The sequence below is a fragment of the Heterocephalus glaber genome, unplaced genomic scaffold (assembly GCF_053883595.1).
Source record: "Heterocephalus glaber isolate CG9 unplaced genomic scaffold, H.glaber_assembly_v1.0 deba00000347, whole genome shotgun sequence".
NCBI lineage: Eukaryota > Metazoa > Chordata > Mammalia > Rodentia > Bathyergidae > Heterocephalus > Heterocephalus glaber.
Window position 1 is genome coordinate 20,852,784 of NW_028258143.1, and position 17,292 is coordinate 20,870,075.

The following is a 17,292-nucleotide window of genomic DNA, read 5'->3' on the forward strand; positions in this document are numbered from 1 at the left end:
GGGGCTGGGGTGGAACTTTCCTTCCTGATGGGACATAAGGGGAGGAGTCTTATGAGACCCTTATGCCGATCTATGGGGCATAAGGCTCTTGATGACTAGCCAAGACTGGGCAGGTCCTGTGACCCATGCTCTTGGGTCAGCCAGCACTTAGAGGTAAGGGAAGAACAGGACAAGACCATCCTTCCCACCACCCCAGGAGCTGGGCCCAGCAGTGCTAAGTAGGCAGGGCCTCTATGTGGACCTGCAGCTCCACAGTGACACTGTGTGGTGGATAGATGAAACACCAGCAGAGGCAGGCACAGGGACCCCAGCTTTCACTCTCAAGCATACAAACAGGGGACCGACCATCTGGTCCCTCCAGTGGGTTAGGACCAATTCAAGGGTGAAAAGAGGGACCCTCAAGAGGGAGACAGTGGGCTTCTGGTTAATAAGGCAAGTGGGAGTTTAATCAGTTCACTAGTTAGGCCTGTGACAGGGCTGGCACTTGGTCATCCATGTGGCAATGGTGCATGGTTTGCCTGGTCCCTCTGCAGAAGGCTAAGAGGGTTGAGGGAGGGAAGGCCAAGACACTGTGGCTCTGGGGAGGCTTTGAAGGGGGCTGGAAAGGAAGGACTTCAAGTTCTTTCTGGCAGAAGAGAAGCCCATGGATGGAGCACTGGGCAGGAGTCAGAGATGAGGTCTGACCCTGACCTTGCACCTGTCCAGCCTGCTGCTCCGGGTCAACCATGTCCTCATAACATCCTGTGCCCTTAGCTCCATAGCCCTGGACAGACATGGAGGGGCCATGCCAGAGGTAAAGAGGGTTGGTAAGTTTCAGGTGCATGTGTGATAGGGAAAGAAGAGGAGTTCAAGGGGGAAAGAGAAGGACAGGAAAGGAGAGCATGGGAGAAGGAACACAGGATGATGGCTAGCATATTTCCAAGCATAGCAGTATAGGATAGGTATTATTTATCCGCCCCCCTCACACACAGAGCTTGTGGGCCCTGGGAGAGGGGTGTAGATTTTTCTTACTGTAACTCTCTAGTACACACAGCCTCACATACACATACGCATATGAATGCTCTTGTGCACACAAACACACATGCACACACACAGAGACTTGAGAAATTGCTGTAACTCACTGTCCCTCAGCCTCACTCAACACCCCGCAATACAGGAATGTGGGGGACCAGGTACACAAAATTGAACCCCACTCTTCCATTCACTGATTTGGTAGCATTAGCTGCTGGAACAGACAAAACCCTCAGATCTCAAAGCCTCCATATGATGTTGGCCCACATAAATCCAAAATAGCATCTCTGATTAGCAGGCACTGTCTCCCTCATCCATGTGGTGGCACCGACTTCCTGAATCTTTTCTCTGTGGCTTCCATGTGCAGGTCCAGGCTGGCTAGCAAAAGGATCCAGAGGGTCATACAGGGAGGGTGAAGGCCAGCCCTGACAGGAATACTTCTCTGCCCACATGCCTTCAGCCAGAACTGCCATACAGAGATGGCACCTACCTGCAGGGGACGTGTGGAAAAGCAGTTTAGTGGGATGCTACTCACCTCATGGCCAGAGAGGCTCACTGTCACTCAGCCTCAATTTTTTTTTTTTTATCTGTAAAGCAGTGAGGGATTCTTTGGTTTGCTCATATGAAGGGCCTCCTTGACTATGGGTTTCCTCTCTGCGTGGGCAAGGAAGGGAGCAGCAGAGCCAGGCCAGGGCAGGCAAGAGATCACAAAGGACCTCTGCCAGGGGGAGGGGCAAAAGGCCATGAATCTATCTTGCCTTCTCCCAGGGCCACCCTGACCAGGGGAGCCTAGACTTACATTGACTATGCTGCCAGGGACTCAGCACTGACTTTGAAATCAGCACTTGAGTTTGAGTCAGTGTTTCTACCTGTTGCCGAGAACATTAAGGCAAACCTCTCTTAGTCCTCGTTTTTATTATTACTCTTCACTGGGTCAAGCAATTTATTGGAGCTGAGAAAAAAGATCTGTGATGTACAGAGATTTGGTTGATTAATGAGCCCATGTATATCTAAATGCCTGGCAGAAGGGGTGGAAGAAGTGACCATTCTTGAGGGCCAGATCATTTGGCACTGCCAGGTGGGGTCCAGCTACAGGGCCTGGAGCCAGGGCCTGATTGCTAAGGAGATAGAAACATGGCAGGAAGGAGAGGCACTCCTAAATGGTGGTCAGAGAGAAGCAAGCCCAACTTCTTTAACACTTTCCCCAGTGCCTTGCCTCCCGCTCACTTCCTTGGGAGAATTGAGCCTCCCCCCACCCCTTGCAGGGTTACTAATCCCCAGTAAGCACCCCCTCCCAGCATTTCACCCACAGCTTGTTCCCAGACAAGGCTCTGGGTCTCCTCACCAGGCCCCTTGGGCTGAGTGGTTACCATTTCGGCTCGTGAGCATCCGCAGGAACCTTGGGCACTCCACTTCCACAGTCTGTCCTGAGGGGGAGGAGGGCCAGCAGCTCATGTTGTCCCATAGCCCTGCACAGCCTGCAGAGAACACAGCACCAGACTGGGATGCAGTGTGAGCCATGGGCGCCATCGCCATCCTGTCACCATCCCCATTCCTCTTGCCTACCCAGAGTTGTCATTAGACACTTCCAAAGTTCCCATTAGGTACTGGTACCCAGAGGTCAGGAGCCAGTGGTGTCTAATGAGTGCACATTTTCATCTCTGGGGCCTGGGATCTGCCACCTCTGTGGGAAGTGCCTGGTGTTGAAGACACAGAGGAAGGAAGGAGCTCCTGGTGTCTGGAATAAGCCCATGTGCAGGTGTGGATTTCTCTGGAGTAGGTGTCCTCAGCTTGTCAACAACAATGGGCTTCCCTCCTGAATGCACAGTACAACCAGCTGGAAGCTTCACACATACACATAACCCATCCTGTACACATGGATTCCAGTGAAATTGGTCTGGGCAGGGCCCAGGGGTTATATCAGGTTAGAGCTTTGCAGGTAATCCTAATATGACAGCGAGGTTGAGCACACTTGTCCCATAACTCCTGAATTTCAGCTTGCAGCAGCACTACCTGGAAGTCCTGTTAAAGCATGAATTGCTCAGCAGGTGGGGGTGGGGCCTGAAAATGTGCATTTCAAATAAGTCCTCAGGTGAAGCTCCTGCTGCTGCTCTGGAATCCCCCTTTGAGAACCAGCTACCCCATGGTCACTGCTGTACACTGTACTTATGGTAGGAATATTGTTGAGGATGTTACTTTTTTTTTTTTTTGCAGTATGAGGGATCGAACTCAGGACCTTGCATTTTCAAGGCAAGTGGGGCGCCACTGAGCTAATCCCCGGCCTGAGGATGTTACTTTCTACCTCACTGTGTTCACTTTATGAAGTGCCCTCTTGCAGGGGTACTCAGTCTCAACACAATGAGAAGATGGGCTTGGTGCAAACAATTAGTATATATCTGTTCTTACAGACACTCAGTCTTGAAGCTGATTTCCTTTTATTTTTTGGCTGCTAGGAAGCTCACAGCCAGATTTCTGGTAACTGAAAGACTTTGAAATGAACCAAAAAGACTCCTGGGTATCTTTGATGCAGAAGTAGGCATTATCTAAGAACAGCCTTTTAGATTCTCTGATTCTATGGAGTCCTGCCTGAGCAATTTCACACTGTGTAACTTGTAGATAATTGATAGCAATGCAGAAGAGCTTTGTTCACAGACATACAAGTAATCATAGTCCACTCAGAATACAATTGGTCTCACTCCTCTTCCCTTGTATTCAGCCAATTTTGCATCCACTTATAAATTCATATTACCATTCTGCCTTATATGTGTGGTACTTTGAATTCACTTATGAACGAGAAGAAATATCTTACTGATTTCCTCACCAATTAAATGAAATGTCAGGCAGGTATTTATTTTATATTTGCATGTGTGCTATGATTGTATCCTTCAACCATTATCATTTTACATAAGCACCCACTAATTCTCCTGAAGTTGATCCCAGGGCTCGGGAAATCAGGGAAATTCCTTCTGTGACAGGCATCTGGTGACCCAGGCCACCACCATTGAGGACAGGTATTGACAAGACGGGAAATGGGCTGAAGTGATGCCCATGAAGGGAGCAGCAGTCACTCTCACCCACTTTGGGGAGCATGGTACAGCTGTGCCACCCCCAAAGTCACTGAGAAAAGGCCAGGACTCTCAAGCCTGGCAGCCTCGTAGCCAAGTTTGATGCCCTGGCCATTTCCTTCTCTCCTCTGGGGTAAAAATGCCCCCTCCTGAGGTTGTCAGGAGATGAGCACAAAGGTCATTTGCACAGCCTGCACCCTGTGGGTGGTGGTGAACAGCAGCCCCTTCTGATCTTATCTTCATCAGGCTGCTATTTTTCATCCTGGCAACTGGAGGATGGCTGGCTAGTCTTCTAAACTGCAGTTTGTAGCTCTGGGATGCAGAGTTATTGGAGTATTGAGAGGGCAAATTCCCAGCTTTAAAAAGAACAACATTTCTATTTTCAGGCAATAATTCAACTGGGCTCAAAGTGTCAGTACCCTCTGTGACACTTCCGTCCCTTCTGTGTGAGGTCTCCCTGGCAACCTGCCTCTCTGCAGAAGTTCTGACCTTTGGTGAGCATCAGAATATCAGAATCAGCTGGGAGCATGTCCTTTGTGGAGATCTCCAGGCCTCACCCTGAGATTCTAGTTTGCTCATTTGGAGGCCAGACCCAAGGGTCCACATCTTAGGAGTTTGCCAGAGACGTTGCCATCTGTGGTCTTCAGGCCCTGCATCTATCTCCTTCCCACCTAAGGGCCCAGACCATTCCTGGCTTCCAGGAAACAGTGACACAGGCAGCCAAGGACCCACCTTCCGAGGAGGATAGCAGAGGTCACTGCCTGTCAGCAGTTTCTGGGTACAGTGCCCCACATATACCAGCCAGAGCTCCTCCAGGACCGGGAGCCTTCCTGACTGCCTACCGCTTGATTCCTCTCACCTGCACTAGCCTGGCTTAGTGAAGACACTCAAAGCTCATGACAAGGAAGCAGACAAATGGACCAGCATCACATCTCTCGCTCCCTCACTGGTTCCATCCTGCATCCCTGTAAATAGGCTTTTGCTTCAGTACCCATGTGACTCCCAATTCCATGTCTAGTCATCCCCTGCCCTTCCTGCCAAGTCTGCTTTTGTGCTAATAGGAGGTGCCCATGCTACCGAGTTCAACCCCATCTTACAGAGGAAGCCATGAAGCAGAGTGAGGGGCAGTGGCTTCCTGGGGCCAAACAGATAGGAATGCTGGGAGTGTCTCTGCCCATCCGGTGCTTAGTGCCACTTAGCAGCCTCTGCCTACCAGGCCAAATGCTCTGGTCCATGTGACTGATGACCCATGCCCAGCTGGACAGACAGGCAGAGGTGCCAGGATGTCTAAGAACCTTCCTGAGCTGGGTCTTGTCAGGCAGAGCCCACAGGGATACCAAGCCTGGCTCTGGCAGAGGGTAGGAGTGCCTGGGGTCCAGCCAGAGGGCCCACTGCCATCTGGCTCACTGCCACACCCTTTGTCTGTCACACATAGAGAAAAGGCTACCTGGCCAGGCAGGGCCATGCCAGACCTGCACTGGACACACAACAGCTATCCTGCAGCTGAATGTCACAGCAGCCCAGGTGCCAGGTAGGGCCACCACCCATGGTAGAGAAGAGGAACCCAGGGCTCCAAGAGGCACAGGAACAAGTGCAGGGTGACAGAGCTAGTACCAGCAGAGCAGGGATCCCAGCCAGGCTTGCTGTCTCCCCACCTGGGAAAGGTCCCACCTGCCAGGCTGCCCCTGGTTGTCAGCACACAGAAGTCTAGAGAAGAGTGAGATGAACACACCCCAGGAGTGTTTGGAGAGTACGTGGTCAAATATTTTTTATTTTTATATTCACACAAATTTTAGAAAATCTAAAATGTATTTAAAAAATAGTAAAGGGTAGCATATCACATCTGTGTTTGACAGCTACTATTAGTTAGGATGGGACTGTTTTTACAAAATCCACTGGTTTAAAGGGGAAAATATTAAGGATGTCATAATACAAATGACACTAGGCTGTGGGCTTCTGGCTGCCTGCAGGGACCCTCTGCATTGCTCCATGGGTGTGAGCAGAGTGAGCATCTCAGACCCGGCTCCCAGATGCCCCTTCCCCAGGCTGGGCAGGAACAGGAGGTAGGGAGGACACTTACTGCCCATGTGAGACACTCTGTCCAGAACTGGGGTGGCTGTGGGGTCCGGGACAGCTTTGATCCAGAGCAGCAAACATCACCACCTGAATCGGGCAGGGGTATCAAAGAGATGAGGGACTTGCTGGGGAATATGGCTCCTGATTGCTGAGAGACCATCACTGCCTCTAGAAAGCCCAGGCTAAAATTAGCATAGAGTTGCTTCTGTCCTTGTAACCTCCTGGTGTAGAGGACAGGATGGAAGAATGGGAGGTTTAAGTGGAGGCAACAAGGCAAACAATGCTAGGCCACAGATACCATCTAGGGGAGCAGGAGATGCCCATGGCAAGTGAGGATAGGGTGGGGTCTGGGTTGAGGCAGGTAGCACGATGGAGACAGAGTCGGCACTGGACTCAAGCTTACCTTACGGTTGGGCTTGCCACTTTGCTCAGTGAGCCTCAGTTTTCTCATCTATAAAGTGGGCATCATAACATTCTCCGGGATTTTTGTGAGAAATGAATGATGTGTGTATGTAATGAAATATTCTTTCATCTATTAACCTCTGTTCTTTTTAATTTTTCTGGCATGTTTTTCCCCTTTAATCCTTCCTCCATTCTCAAAATACTGGTTGGAACTTTCAGATAGGGCAGGGACTCTTAGCATCTTTTTTGCTGGAGTTTCCAAAGGTCCCTGGAAGAATGAAAGGCATTCTGGTGTCATCTCAGTGGAGAAAATAGAAAACGGCACCAGAAAGAACCACAAGGACCTTGCTGCCCAGCCACCCCCAGCTGGCAGGACAGACAGCCCAGAGGATACTGGCTATGGGAACATGTCTAATGAGACTACAGACAGCCTTGCAGAGCCTGTGTCCCCAGCCACACATGAAAGGGCCATCTGGCTGGGGACAGGTCGGTCAGCCATCATCCCTATGGAACAACACTTGAGACAAGAAGTGCTGACAACACTTGAGACAGAGATGCTAAGGGACTCTCTGGTACCCCTAGAAAGCTGGGTGAAAGATCCAGAAAATTACAAGCCTTAAGTTTCTGTCCCTCTAGGAAAATGGAGTCAAAGTGATAGAAAATGGAAAATGTTCTATTTTCAGCCAACAGAGTCTATAGACTCTTTTAGGTTTGTCTCCTTTAGATTTATGAAGGCCCTGACCCTGGGCCAGGCCCAAGACAGACACTCACCACCATCATCTTCCTGCCTATGGGGACAAAGAGATGGCCTCAGAGGGAGATCTGGGTTGGGGTAGGGCTAGGAGGAGGAAGGGCAACCCTGATCTCTAGACTGCCCCACCAGCCTGGCACCTGGCACACCAAAAGCTCTCTGTCAACAGTGAGTATGTCCTGTGTCCACCCACAGTGGAGCATCCATCTTCCAGCCCTTGGCTTATTTATAAATGAGCTCAGATGGCCTGTCGATAACCTGGGACTATTTCTGGAGCAATGTGACAGGCTGCAGTGACAGGGAGCCAGGAACAACCAGGTCCCTCAAGGTCATGCTGGATTAGGATTCTAGGGCACAGGCACTGTGTTCCTCCGTGCCCCCTCCACATTCTGGATGCCCACTTTGCATGCTTATGGAGGTCACCAGGGAACCCAGAGCTCTTCCTGGACTGGTCCCCCGAGTCCTCCTGTGGCTTCTGCTTGTCAGCATTGGCCCTTTCCTCTGCTCTGGGACTGTCACACCCAGCTCCTGAGCATTGGAGGCTAAGTCCTTCCTCTCCTGGGGACTGTGCAGACTCTACGCCACTCCTGAGGGACCCTCTTGTCCTCCTCCCCTGCCCTAAAGACCTTCATTCCGTGCTACTTATCACATTAATTGGATTAACTGGCACTGACAATCTTTCTCTTTTTTTCTTTTCCATAGAAAGCCCTACCTGGGAGAATCAGGATATCAGTTACTCACAGCTCTTTTGTGCTGAATTTGAGTAGAAGAAATTACAAACCAGAGAATGCTCAGGATTTAGGTCAAAAGATTTCGACTGAGAGACATATTTCAGCTCTGTGTGAGCCTAGGTCCTCTGAGCCTTAGTTTCTCATTTGTGGCATGGGGATAATAATAGTTATATAGAAATGATATCAGGCCTCCAGATGATATAGGGGAACTATTATAACTCCCAACCTATTAGATGTCAGATACACCAAGTTCCTGTTCCCCAAAATCAAAGAATGAATTCTAAGGTAAAACAGAGGTTAAAGAGTAGGAAATATTTTTTGAAAGGAGAGATTTTAAATAGTGAGAGGCAGGAGGGGTGACAAATGGGTGGCCTAAGACCCTATTTCACAGGGGAAGTTTTATAAAGCACAACCACTTGGGTACAATGTGGGTTAATGGTATGATCAACCAATAAATTTAAAAGTATAATTACTTAGGTAATATTGATCCAATGGGGAAGCAAGTCATGTAGCAAGTATACGTGCAAAGAACAAAGAACTTTTCAGGAAGGGATGGGTCCGAAGGTCTTTGTCATCTACTGAGGTGACCAATGTCTACCTAGACTTCATTAGACCAGGTGTTACCACTTATCTCATTCCTTGGGGAAATATGCAGGCTTGGTCATTTTGTCTTTATCTTGGGGCCTGGCCTCCACCAGATGCACCTGCAGCCACAGTTGCAATGTATTTTCATCTTTTGCACTGACTCCCTCCAGGGCCCAGCCCTATCTGACTGCCTAGAATATTTCTACCTAACTTAGCTGTCTATAATAACAATACTTACCGCATTGTTATTTTGGTACTTTTTTTTTTCTTTTTTGGTACTGGGGATCAAATTCATATCCTTGTGCTTGCGAGGCAGGCAGCGGAACCACTGAGCTAAATCCCCGGCCCTACTGCATTGTTATTTTAAGAAGTAAAAATTTAAAAAATTGTCTAAGATATTATATGAAATCTACAAAATAAGTTAAGTTATTTCCAAAAAATGAGCCAAGATCAGTTGTGCTGAGACAGATGAGTCCAAGTGAGCTGTGGGCAGCTATGGGCAATGGCCCTGGACAAAGTAGAGAGGCTGCTAAAGGGCATCAGGAGCTTAGAGAAATTGTGTTAAAAGCCATTGCATAAAAAGTACTCATTCATACACACCACAGACAAACCTCAAAAACAGAATGCTCACTGAAGAAGATAGACAGACACAAAAGGTCACATATTGTATGAGTTTATCTTTATAAAATGTCCAAGTTGGCAACTCCATAGAGACAGAGCAGATGAGTAATTGTCAGCAGCTGGGAGAGGGAAGGATGCCCAAAGAGTCCTTAATGGGTACTGGGCTTTATTTCAGGGTGATGGACGTGTTTTGGAAGTAGATAGAGGTAGTGATTGCATAGCACTATGAATGTACCAAATACCACAGAATTGTTTTTAATATTATGTGAATTTCACCTAAATAAAAGCAAATTAATAAACAATCAAATAAATAAGAGCCCATTTCTTCCCACCTGTGTTCTGGGGCGTAGGCACCTGGCTGGGCAGTAGGGGCCTGGCATGTACTTACTCACAGGTGAGGCTACCTGGAGTCTTGTGAGGGGGTCACACAGCACCAAAGTGACAGAGCAGGACACATTCCTGGGTCTATGTGACTGCAGGGCCTACATATTTCCTGCCATCACACAGTCCTTCTGGAACATTCTTTCCCTAGGGAAAGCCAGAGGCCTTCCAGGAGCAAGCTCGGAGCAAGTCCTGTTTTTTGTAATCAGAGCACTAACTATGCCAGCAGAGCAGGCCATGTAGCTATTAAGGTGACCCTGAAACGTTCCCACAAAATGTCGGGAAGGCCTTGGCCACTTAACCTGGAATAGCTGAAAAGTTAATTTTTTATTTGTGATAAGTATGCCAGGCTTGGTAACAGCTCTGTGAGTGGCATTTCCTGTGACTTGTCTGGCTTTCAAATATTAACCTCCACCCCAGGAGAACTAGGCAGCTTAACCATTAACTCTGTATCCCCAGCAGAGAGTCTCATGTCCCCTCCCAGCTCGGGCACTAGGACAGAGCCTTGGCCAGATGGAGGACTTTGGCTGAGCTCCCAGGGGACCTGCTGGACTGAGTGAGAGGCACTGGCATTTGGCACCTCTGTGTCATCCCCTCCAGGGTCTCCCATGATACTCAGAGGTCACAGGCCCCCCCATGAGGTTCTGATGTAAACACCTCCAACTACTCTGTCCCTTCTCATTGCTCTGATCTCTGCCTTTTAGGGGCTTTTCCACTCTGCCACCACATCTGTTCTACCATCCCTGATGGATCCCCATGCCTTACTTTGTCAGCCATGTGGCCAGCAGGCCTGAAGATCTTTTCAGCACACAGCATCCTCCCACCTCTTCTGTCATCAGGGCTTTAAAACGATGTTTCAAAGCACCAGACCTCTTTTGCTTCCTGAAAACTACAGAGGCCAATAGGCAAAACAGATCCAAGCAGCAGCCCCTTGACAAAGGGCAAAGCCAGCCCACCACCCTGTCACCCACCTGCATGGAATCCTCCTTGGTTTGGCAGCCAGGGCTTTGAGAATGTGGCTAGGCAAGTGGCCCACAGGAAAGGTGCCGTCCACATGCAGGGCTGAGCATGCAGGTGGGCAGTGGATGCCAGCCAGCCATGGCAGAGGTCAGTCTGGATGCATAAGGAGCTGGAGAGAGGCCACAAGAGCAGCTCCTTCCTGTAAGATGCCTGCTTTCCCACAACAGCATCAGGAGGTCAATAGGTTATTGCTCCCTCTTAGAAACAGCAAGCTGAGGAGCAGAAGAGTGAAGCCTCTTACACAAGACTGCCAGCAGGGTGCAGCAGTGCTGAGACCCTGTAGGGCATATGCTCCCTACCTAGCCAAGCCCCTGCCTAGATCCCAGCAACCTGGCCAGAGTGGTGTGAAAACCACCTGCTCTTGCTTTACAGGAGTGAGTCTGCCCTGCATTGTGACAAAACCGACATGAGAACGGGCCCTAGCCAACCAGGCCACCCAGTCTGAGGCCAAGTCAGGGCAGGCAGATCCAGCTCAATGTTCCCTACAGGAGGACTGAGGAGGACCAGGGCTCCCCTCTCTCTGCCCAGGGCAGGGCCTGAAGATTGTCCCTCCAAGGGAGATCATGGCTAAATGGCCTCAGCTAATTTGTGACAAGCTGGTCACTCTGGAAGCAATCACATCTTCACTCCCAGCCCTGTTTTGTGTGCTCAGGTCTCAATTCTGCACATCCAAAACTGAACTCCTCTACCCTACTTACCTCACGTTCCCTCATTTCTTTGTCCAGATGCTCAAGGCCAACATCTGGGGCATCCCGGGTTCTACATTTCACCTGGGATCCAGCTCATGGACAAGTCTGGTCAATGTTACCACCTAAATGGCTCTTACCTGTCCCTGTCCTCTCCCTTCCCCAATGCCCCTCAGAGAAGCCTGTATTTCCCTGGTCCTAACCCTTTCTGTGCCTGCCAACCTTGCTGTCCACTGCTGACTCTGCACCTCTCGTCTGGTGGCTTTGTCCAGCTATGGGAGCCCACTCATCTCCCAAGCACAGCAGCCTGGAATTCCAGGAATGAATGCTGCTTCCTGGCCTCTGACTTCTGGGGAATTGGTGACCAATTACTCTACCACCTTTGTTTCCAATGTGTGCTTCACCTGTCTCCTCAGTGTCCCAGTGGGATGACACTCAAATTCCCCAGGGTGATAATGCGATGTCCACCAACTTCCTTCCCTGCCCAGTCTTGATTCCCACAGCTCTACACATCACCTGCTTCTGGGGAACCCAAAGACACCCCATCTAGTCACAGCAATCAGTGTATCTTGCCCAGGCCACCAGCATCCCAGTAGACATCTCTGATCCTACTGGCAACCTTCTCCAGCCTGCCATCAATGCTGCAGCAAGGGAGATCTTTCACAACAGACAATCCCACCATTCGCCTCAGAGACTCTCCATGGCTTTCCATCACTTAACAATCAGGATGAAAATCCTCCATGTGGTTGGTGAGCTCCTATGTGCTGAGGCCCTGCTGCTCCACTGCATCTCTGTTTCTGGGAATGATCAGGCATGCTCAGGGATCAACTTGAACATCACTTCCTCAGAAAAGCTCTCGTGGAGGCCAGAACCACTCAATACCCCTGGTTATATGCAAGCAGAGCAGCACACTGTCCTTATGTTGTTGTTATTTTACATGGATTTATGATTAATTGATTCAAGTCTCGGTACAGAGTTGGGATGGCTGTGGCAGAGACTGCCTATTGGCCATCCTCTTCTTCCTCACTAGCAGAATCTGGGTTGTTCAAGGTGGCCAAGTGCACAGCTGAAAGTCTAAATTGTCAGCTTCTGCTGCAGCCAGGGGTAGCTGTGCAGTCCAATTTTGGGCAGGAAGTGAAGGGTAAGCAGAAGCCACCCAGAGGGTTTCAGGGAAGCTTGGCTCCTTGTCTTTCCCCCCTGAAGGTGCAACTGCCATTGTACCACACCATAAGGACAGAGGCCACACATTAAGTCAGAAGACAGAAGAATCTGGAATGTTGCACCAGCTCTAGCCTTTAGGTAATGGTAACATTTGGTGGAGCTAACACATTGAACTTCTGCCACATGGGGCAGAATGCATTCCTCAATGCTGAGAGAAGGGTCTATGTGCTGCTTTTTCACTATCCTATTCTCACCTGACACCATTAAGTGCTTCACATATAATTTCTGAATGAGTGCCTTTCATTTCACACCAATCCCTTAAAATAGATGTGGAAACTGAAGCCTAGAGACATAAAATAACTTGTTCAAGATCAGTCACCCAATTTAAAAGCCTGGGTTTTAAAAACATGAAGTAAAACCATATAATATAAATTAACCATTAACCATTTAAAACATATAATTCAGTATCATTAGGCTCAATCACAATACTGTATTATACAACCATCCCCTCTCTCTAGGCCTAAGACATTTTCATAGTCCCTCAAAGGAACCCTGTACCCATCAAACAACCACTCCCTGTTGTCCCTCACCTCATCCCTTGTCACCACTAATGCAATTTATAGATTTGCTTAATCTGAACATTTCATATAAATGGAATCATATGATGTATACATCTTTGTAGCTGGCTTATTTGACTTAGCACCATGTTTTTCAAGGTTCATCTATGTTGTAGCATATATTAGTTTCTCTCTGTCTCTCTGTCTCTCTCTCTCCCTCCCTCCCTCCCTCCCTCCCTCCTCTCTCTCTTGCTGGGGATGGAACCCAGGGCCTCAAGCAGGATAAGCAAGCATTCTGTTATTGACCTACCCTCCCACCCCCCTTTTTTTTTCCATTTCAAAACTGAATAATAAGACATTGATGTAGGAAAAGATTTTATGAACAAAACCCCATGTGCCCATGAACTAGCACAAACAATCAACAAGTGGGATCTCTTCTTACTAAAAAGCTCCTGCACAGCAAGAGAAACCACCAACAGTGTGAAGAGACAACCCACAATGTGGGAAAACATTTTCACCAGCTGTCCCTCAGACAAAGGTCTACTATCTAGAATCTATAAAGATCTTTAAAAAATCAGACCGCCCAAATTTAAAGACCCAATCTGAAAATGGGCATCTGAAATGAACAGACATTTCTCAGACAAAGTAGAAATAGCAAATAAACATATGAAAAAATGTTCAACATCACTGGTCATTTGAGAGATGCAAATGAAAACAACACTGAGATTCTACCTCACCCCAGAAAGAATGGCTGCTATCATGAAATCAACCAATAACAAATGCTGGTGGGGCTGTGGGGAAAGAGGAACCCTGCTCCACTGCTGGTGGGAGTGTAGACTGGTGCAAGCACTGTCGAAATCAGTATGGAGATACCTCAAAGAACTAGGACTGGAAGTCCCATTTGACCCAGCTATTTCCCTGCTGGGTATCTTCCCCACAGAATTAAAAGAATTATACCACAGTGATATATGTGCACCCATGTTCATAGCAGCACAATTCATGATAGCTAAAACTTGGAACCAGCCCAAACGCCCATCAACTGGAGACTGGATCAAGAAAAATGTGGTTTTTTAATAAAATGGAGTATCACTCAGCCGTAAAGAACAAGGAACTAGAGACATTTATAGCTAAATGGATGTACATTGAGGCAATACTCTTAAGTGAAATAAACAGGACACACGTGTGTAAATACCAAATAGTTTCTCTAGTGTGAGAAACTGAAAGTGTAAATAAAGACTAAAAGTTATAATAGATATTGTGAAATAGGAAGAAAAGGTGCAAAGGGGATGGGGAAGTGGGAGGGGTAGGGGAAAGGAAAGAAGGGAATGGAATTAATATGAGAAAAAGAAAAATTGGAAACAAAGTCTGTAGGGAGGGAGCGGTGGAGGGGCTGAAGGGAGGGCAGGGAAATGGGGAAAAAATAAGAACCAAGATGGATTATGTAAAGGTGCAAATTTCCAATGATGAATGTCATTATACTGTATACTTTAAATGTACCAATATAATTAATTTTAAAAAGCTGAATAATAGTCCATTATATAATATGTCACATTGTTTATCCATTCATCAATTGATGGATATTTGGGTTATCTTCACTCTTGAGTATTACAAATAATGCTGCTGTGAACCATCGGATACAAACGTTTCTTTGAAAACTCACAATAGATTCTTTTCTTAATACCACACCTTTAGATGATAAGGAGCAAGAAGAGAAGTTAAGAAAGGGGAAAAAATTAACATTTAAATTTAGAACTAATTATAAAGTGTCAATTAATAATAATATTGAAATTAGCAATATTTACAAAGGTCTTATATTTCACATACTTTACTTCATCTAGAAATAGACATTATCACCTATGCGCTACAGAAAACTGAGGCTCAGGGGGCTAAATAATTTGCTTCTGATCACATAACCAGTGAGTGTCAGAAGTATGGGATGACAAGTTTCTTTGGCCCCACACTGCATTTCCACCTTCTTTGCTCATCAAATGGGCAGTGGAGGTTACAGTAACAATGATACCAAACCACCTTCCACAGCAGTTCCCACCAAACCTTCACTGATGAAGCCTGCATACAGGAGCTGATGGTAAGAAAGTGCTAGCTGTCCCCACATGCTGCACAGAGGAGGAGAGGAGCTGCTAGCTTCTGGGTCTGTGCACAGACTGCTTACCAGATCCCCGCTGGTTGAGTGAGCAAAGCTGGACGGAGCCCACATTCCATCCTGGCCCACAGGAACTGGATACAAGTGCATATTCAGCTGAGAGAATCTCCTACCTGGTTCTAGTGGCTCCAGGCCCAAATCCCCTTTCCCGTCCCTGGAGAGCTCCTGTAGACATTGGTCCTGTTCCTCATGCAGCACGCGCAGCACATCACACAGTCGGGTCAGTGCTCCAGCCTGCAAGTCCAAGACCAAGGACACTCATCACTGCTTCCAATTGATCCTATCACACAGAGAATTTCTGTGAGAAAGAATGGGGCTAGATAATAGGCATTAAAAATGAGCAAGGCAAAGCCTGCAAGGAGCTCCTAGTTGGCAGGAAGGCAAAGGCAACCTCTCCCGGGAGAGAATACAGTACACAGCCAGGGCAGCCAAGATGCTCCCACAATCTATAGCTTGTCTGCTCTTCAGTTAATGGAGGATCCCAAGTCCACCAAACTGTTTGCTTCCTGCACACCTTGCTACTATTTTGTAAGATTAATTTCTGCTCTCCAACTGTGTGGGTATCTGTTTTTGAAAGAAGATTTGATTTAGACAAGTCTTTGGAACCTACTGTTAGCCATTTCCTTTCCCCATAGAAGAAGAACATGTGTCCAGGTTGGACAAATGTGACTGCAGGAGGAGATGGACAGCATGGAGGAGGGACAGGCATGTAGTCCTGACTCCCTGCCTCTTTCAAAGTTACATTTGTGTAGCATCACTCCACTATCTCACTGGTGTCAGACATGTGATATGTATGCTGGATGAATAAGTGAATGCACAATTTTACAGATGAATAAATGGGACTCCTATTCTGCTTACAAAATATGGATATAAAATTTTAATATTACAGAGTCTTCTTACATACATTAACTTAGTCAGTTCTTGGAATACTCCTAAAAAGAGACAGAAGGAAACTACTGTCTCATGGTTCATGATGGTTATAGGATATGACTAAAATCATATATCCGGGATCTAGATTTCAGAAACTAGCCTTCCAAGAGGTCAAGGACCAAGTCTGACACCCTGTTATTCAGCCCTACACCAATGCTTTGTAGACAAAAATTCCAACATAAAGAGCAGGGGGGCATATCCGTGGGAACAAAGACAAACTCCAAAATGCTCTAAATAAACAAAAACTCTGGGAGAAGGCAGCAAAGTCACCACTACTTTCAGACATGCTGCATTTTAAAACACAATTAAACTATGTATTATCTACAGGAAATTTAATGGTAAAATATTTAAGTAAAATGATATATAGGTAAATTGAAAGGGTAGAGAAAAATAAGTCATGCAAACACTGATCAAAGAAAGCCACAGTGACTACATTAACTAGATACTAGGGCCAAGAAGGTGAGCCGGTCCCAGCAGCCGGAAGGAAGCTGATCGCCTCCATGCCAGGCTCCTAGGGCAGAGAAGCTCAGCCAGTCCCAGCACCCGGAAGGAAGCTCCCCCACTGCCATCCCAAGCTCCTAGGCACAGAAGGTGAGCCACATGGGAGCCAGAAGCACCCCCCCTCCCCCGCTGATGGAAATGAGAAGACACATAAACAAGCCTCAAAAACAGACTTCCAGATCACCTACAGCAACCCCAAAGGGAAATGAGATGGAACAATCTGATACTCAACCACCTGGACTCTCTGAACTCACAACAAAAGAGAATCGGGGAAAAATGAAATCAGATATAATTACTCAGATAACAGCAAAGATTTTGCTTATGGTGCAAGACATGATTAATAAATCTAGAGAGGACACAGATAAAAAAATAGAGGATCTGAGGAACATGATGGAATCCCAACATAGGAAACAAATGGAATCCATAAAACAGATACAGATTTCCAGGAGATTAAAAACTCCATTGAAAGTCTGCGCAGCAGAATGAACCAATGTGAGGATAGAATTTCACATATAGAAGAAAAGATTGTAATTAGTGACCAGGAAAAGAAAAATTGCTTTAAAATTGTAAGGGACCATGAGAAATCAATCCAGCAGTTGCGAGACAATGCAAAGAAGAATAACATAAGACTGATTGGAGTCAATGAAAAAAGA

General features: G+C 47.2%; 1 protein-coding gene across 6 annotated transcripts in view; it reads right to left on the reverse strand.

The window, feature by feature from the left end:
• Sctr (secretin receptor) overlaps nt 1-17,292 on the reverse strand; it is a 90,677-nt gene that overhangs the window by 37,880 nt on the left and 35,505 nt on the right. For 3 of the 6 annotated variants that reach the window (XM_087198049.1, XM_087198047.1, XM_004836057.3), the window contains exons 2-3: nt 15,322-15,442; nt 2,382-2,489 (exon numbers count right to left, since the gene is read on the reverse strand). In XM_087198049.1, the coding sequence (XP_087054175.1) occupies nt 2,382-2,466 (85 nt within the window). In that variant the 5' untranslated portion in view covers nt 2,467-2,489; nt 15,322-15,442. Of the gene's footprint in view, nt 1-2,356; nt 2,493-6,156; nt 13,027-15,321; nt 15,443-17,292 lie in introns of those variants that run through there. The other 3 variants (XM_087198045.1, XM_087198043.1, XM_087198052.1) reach the window with 3 other exon arrangements.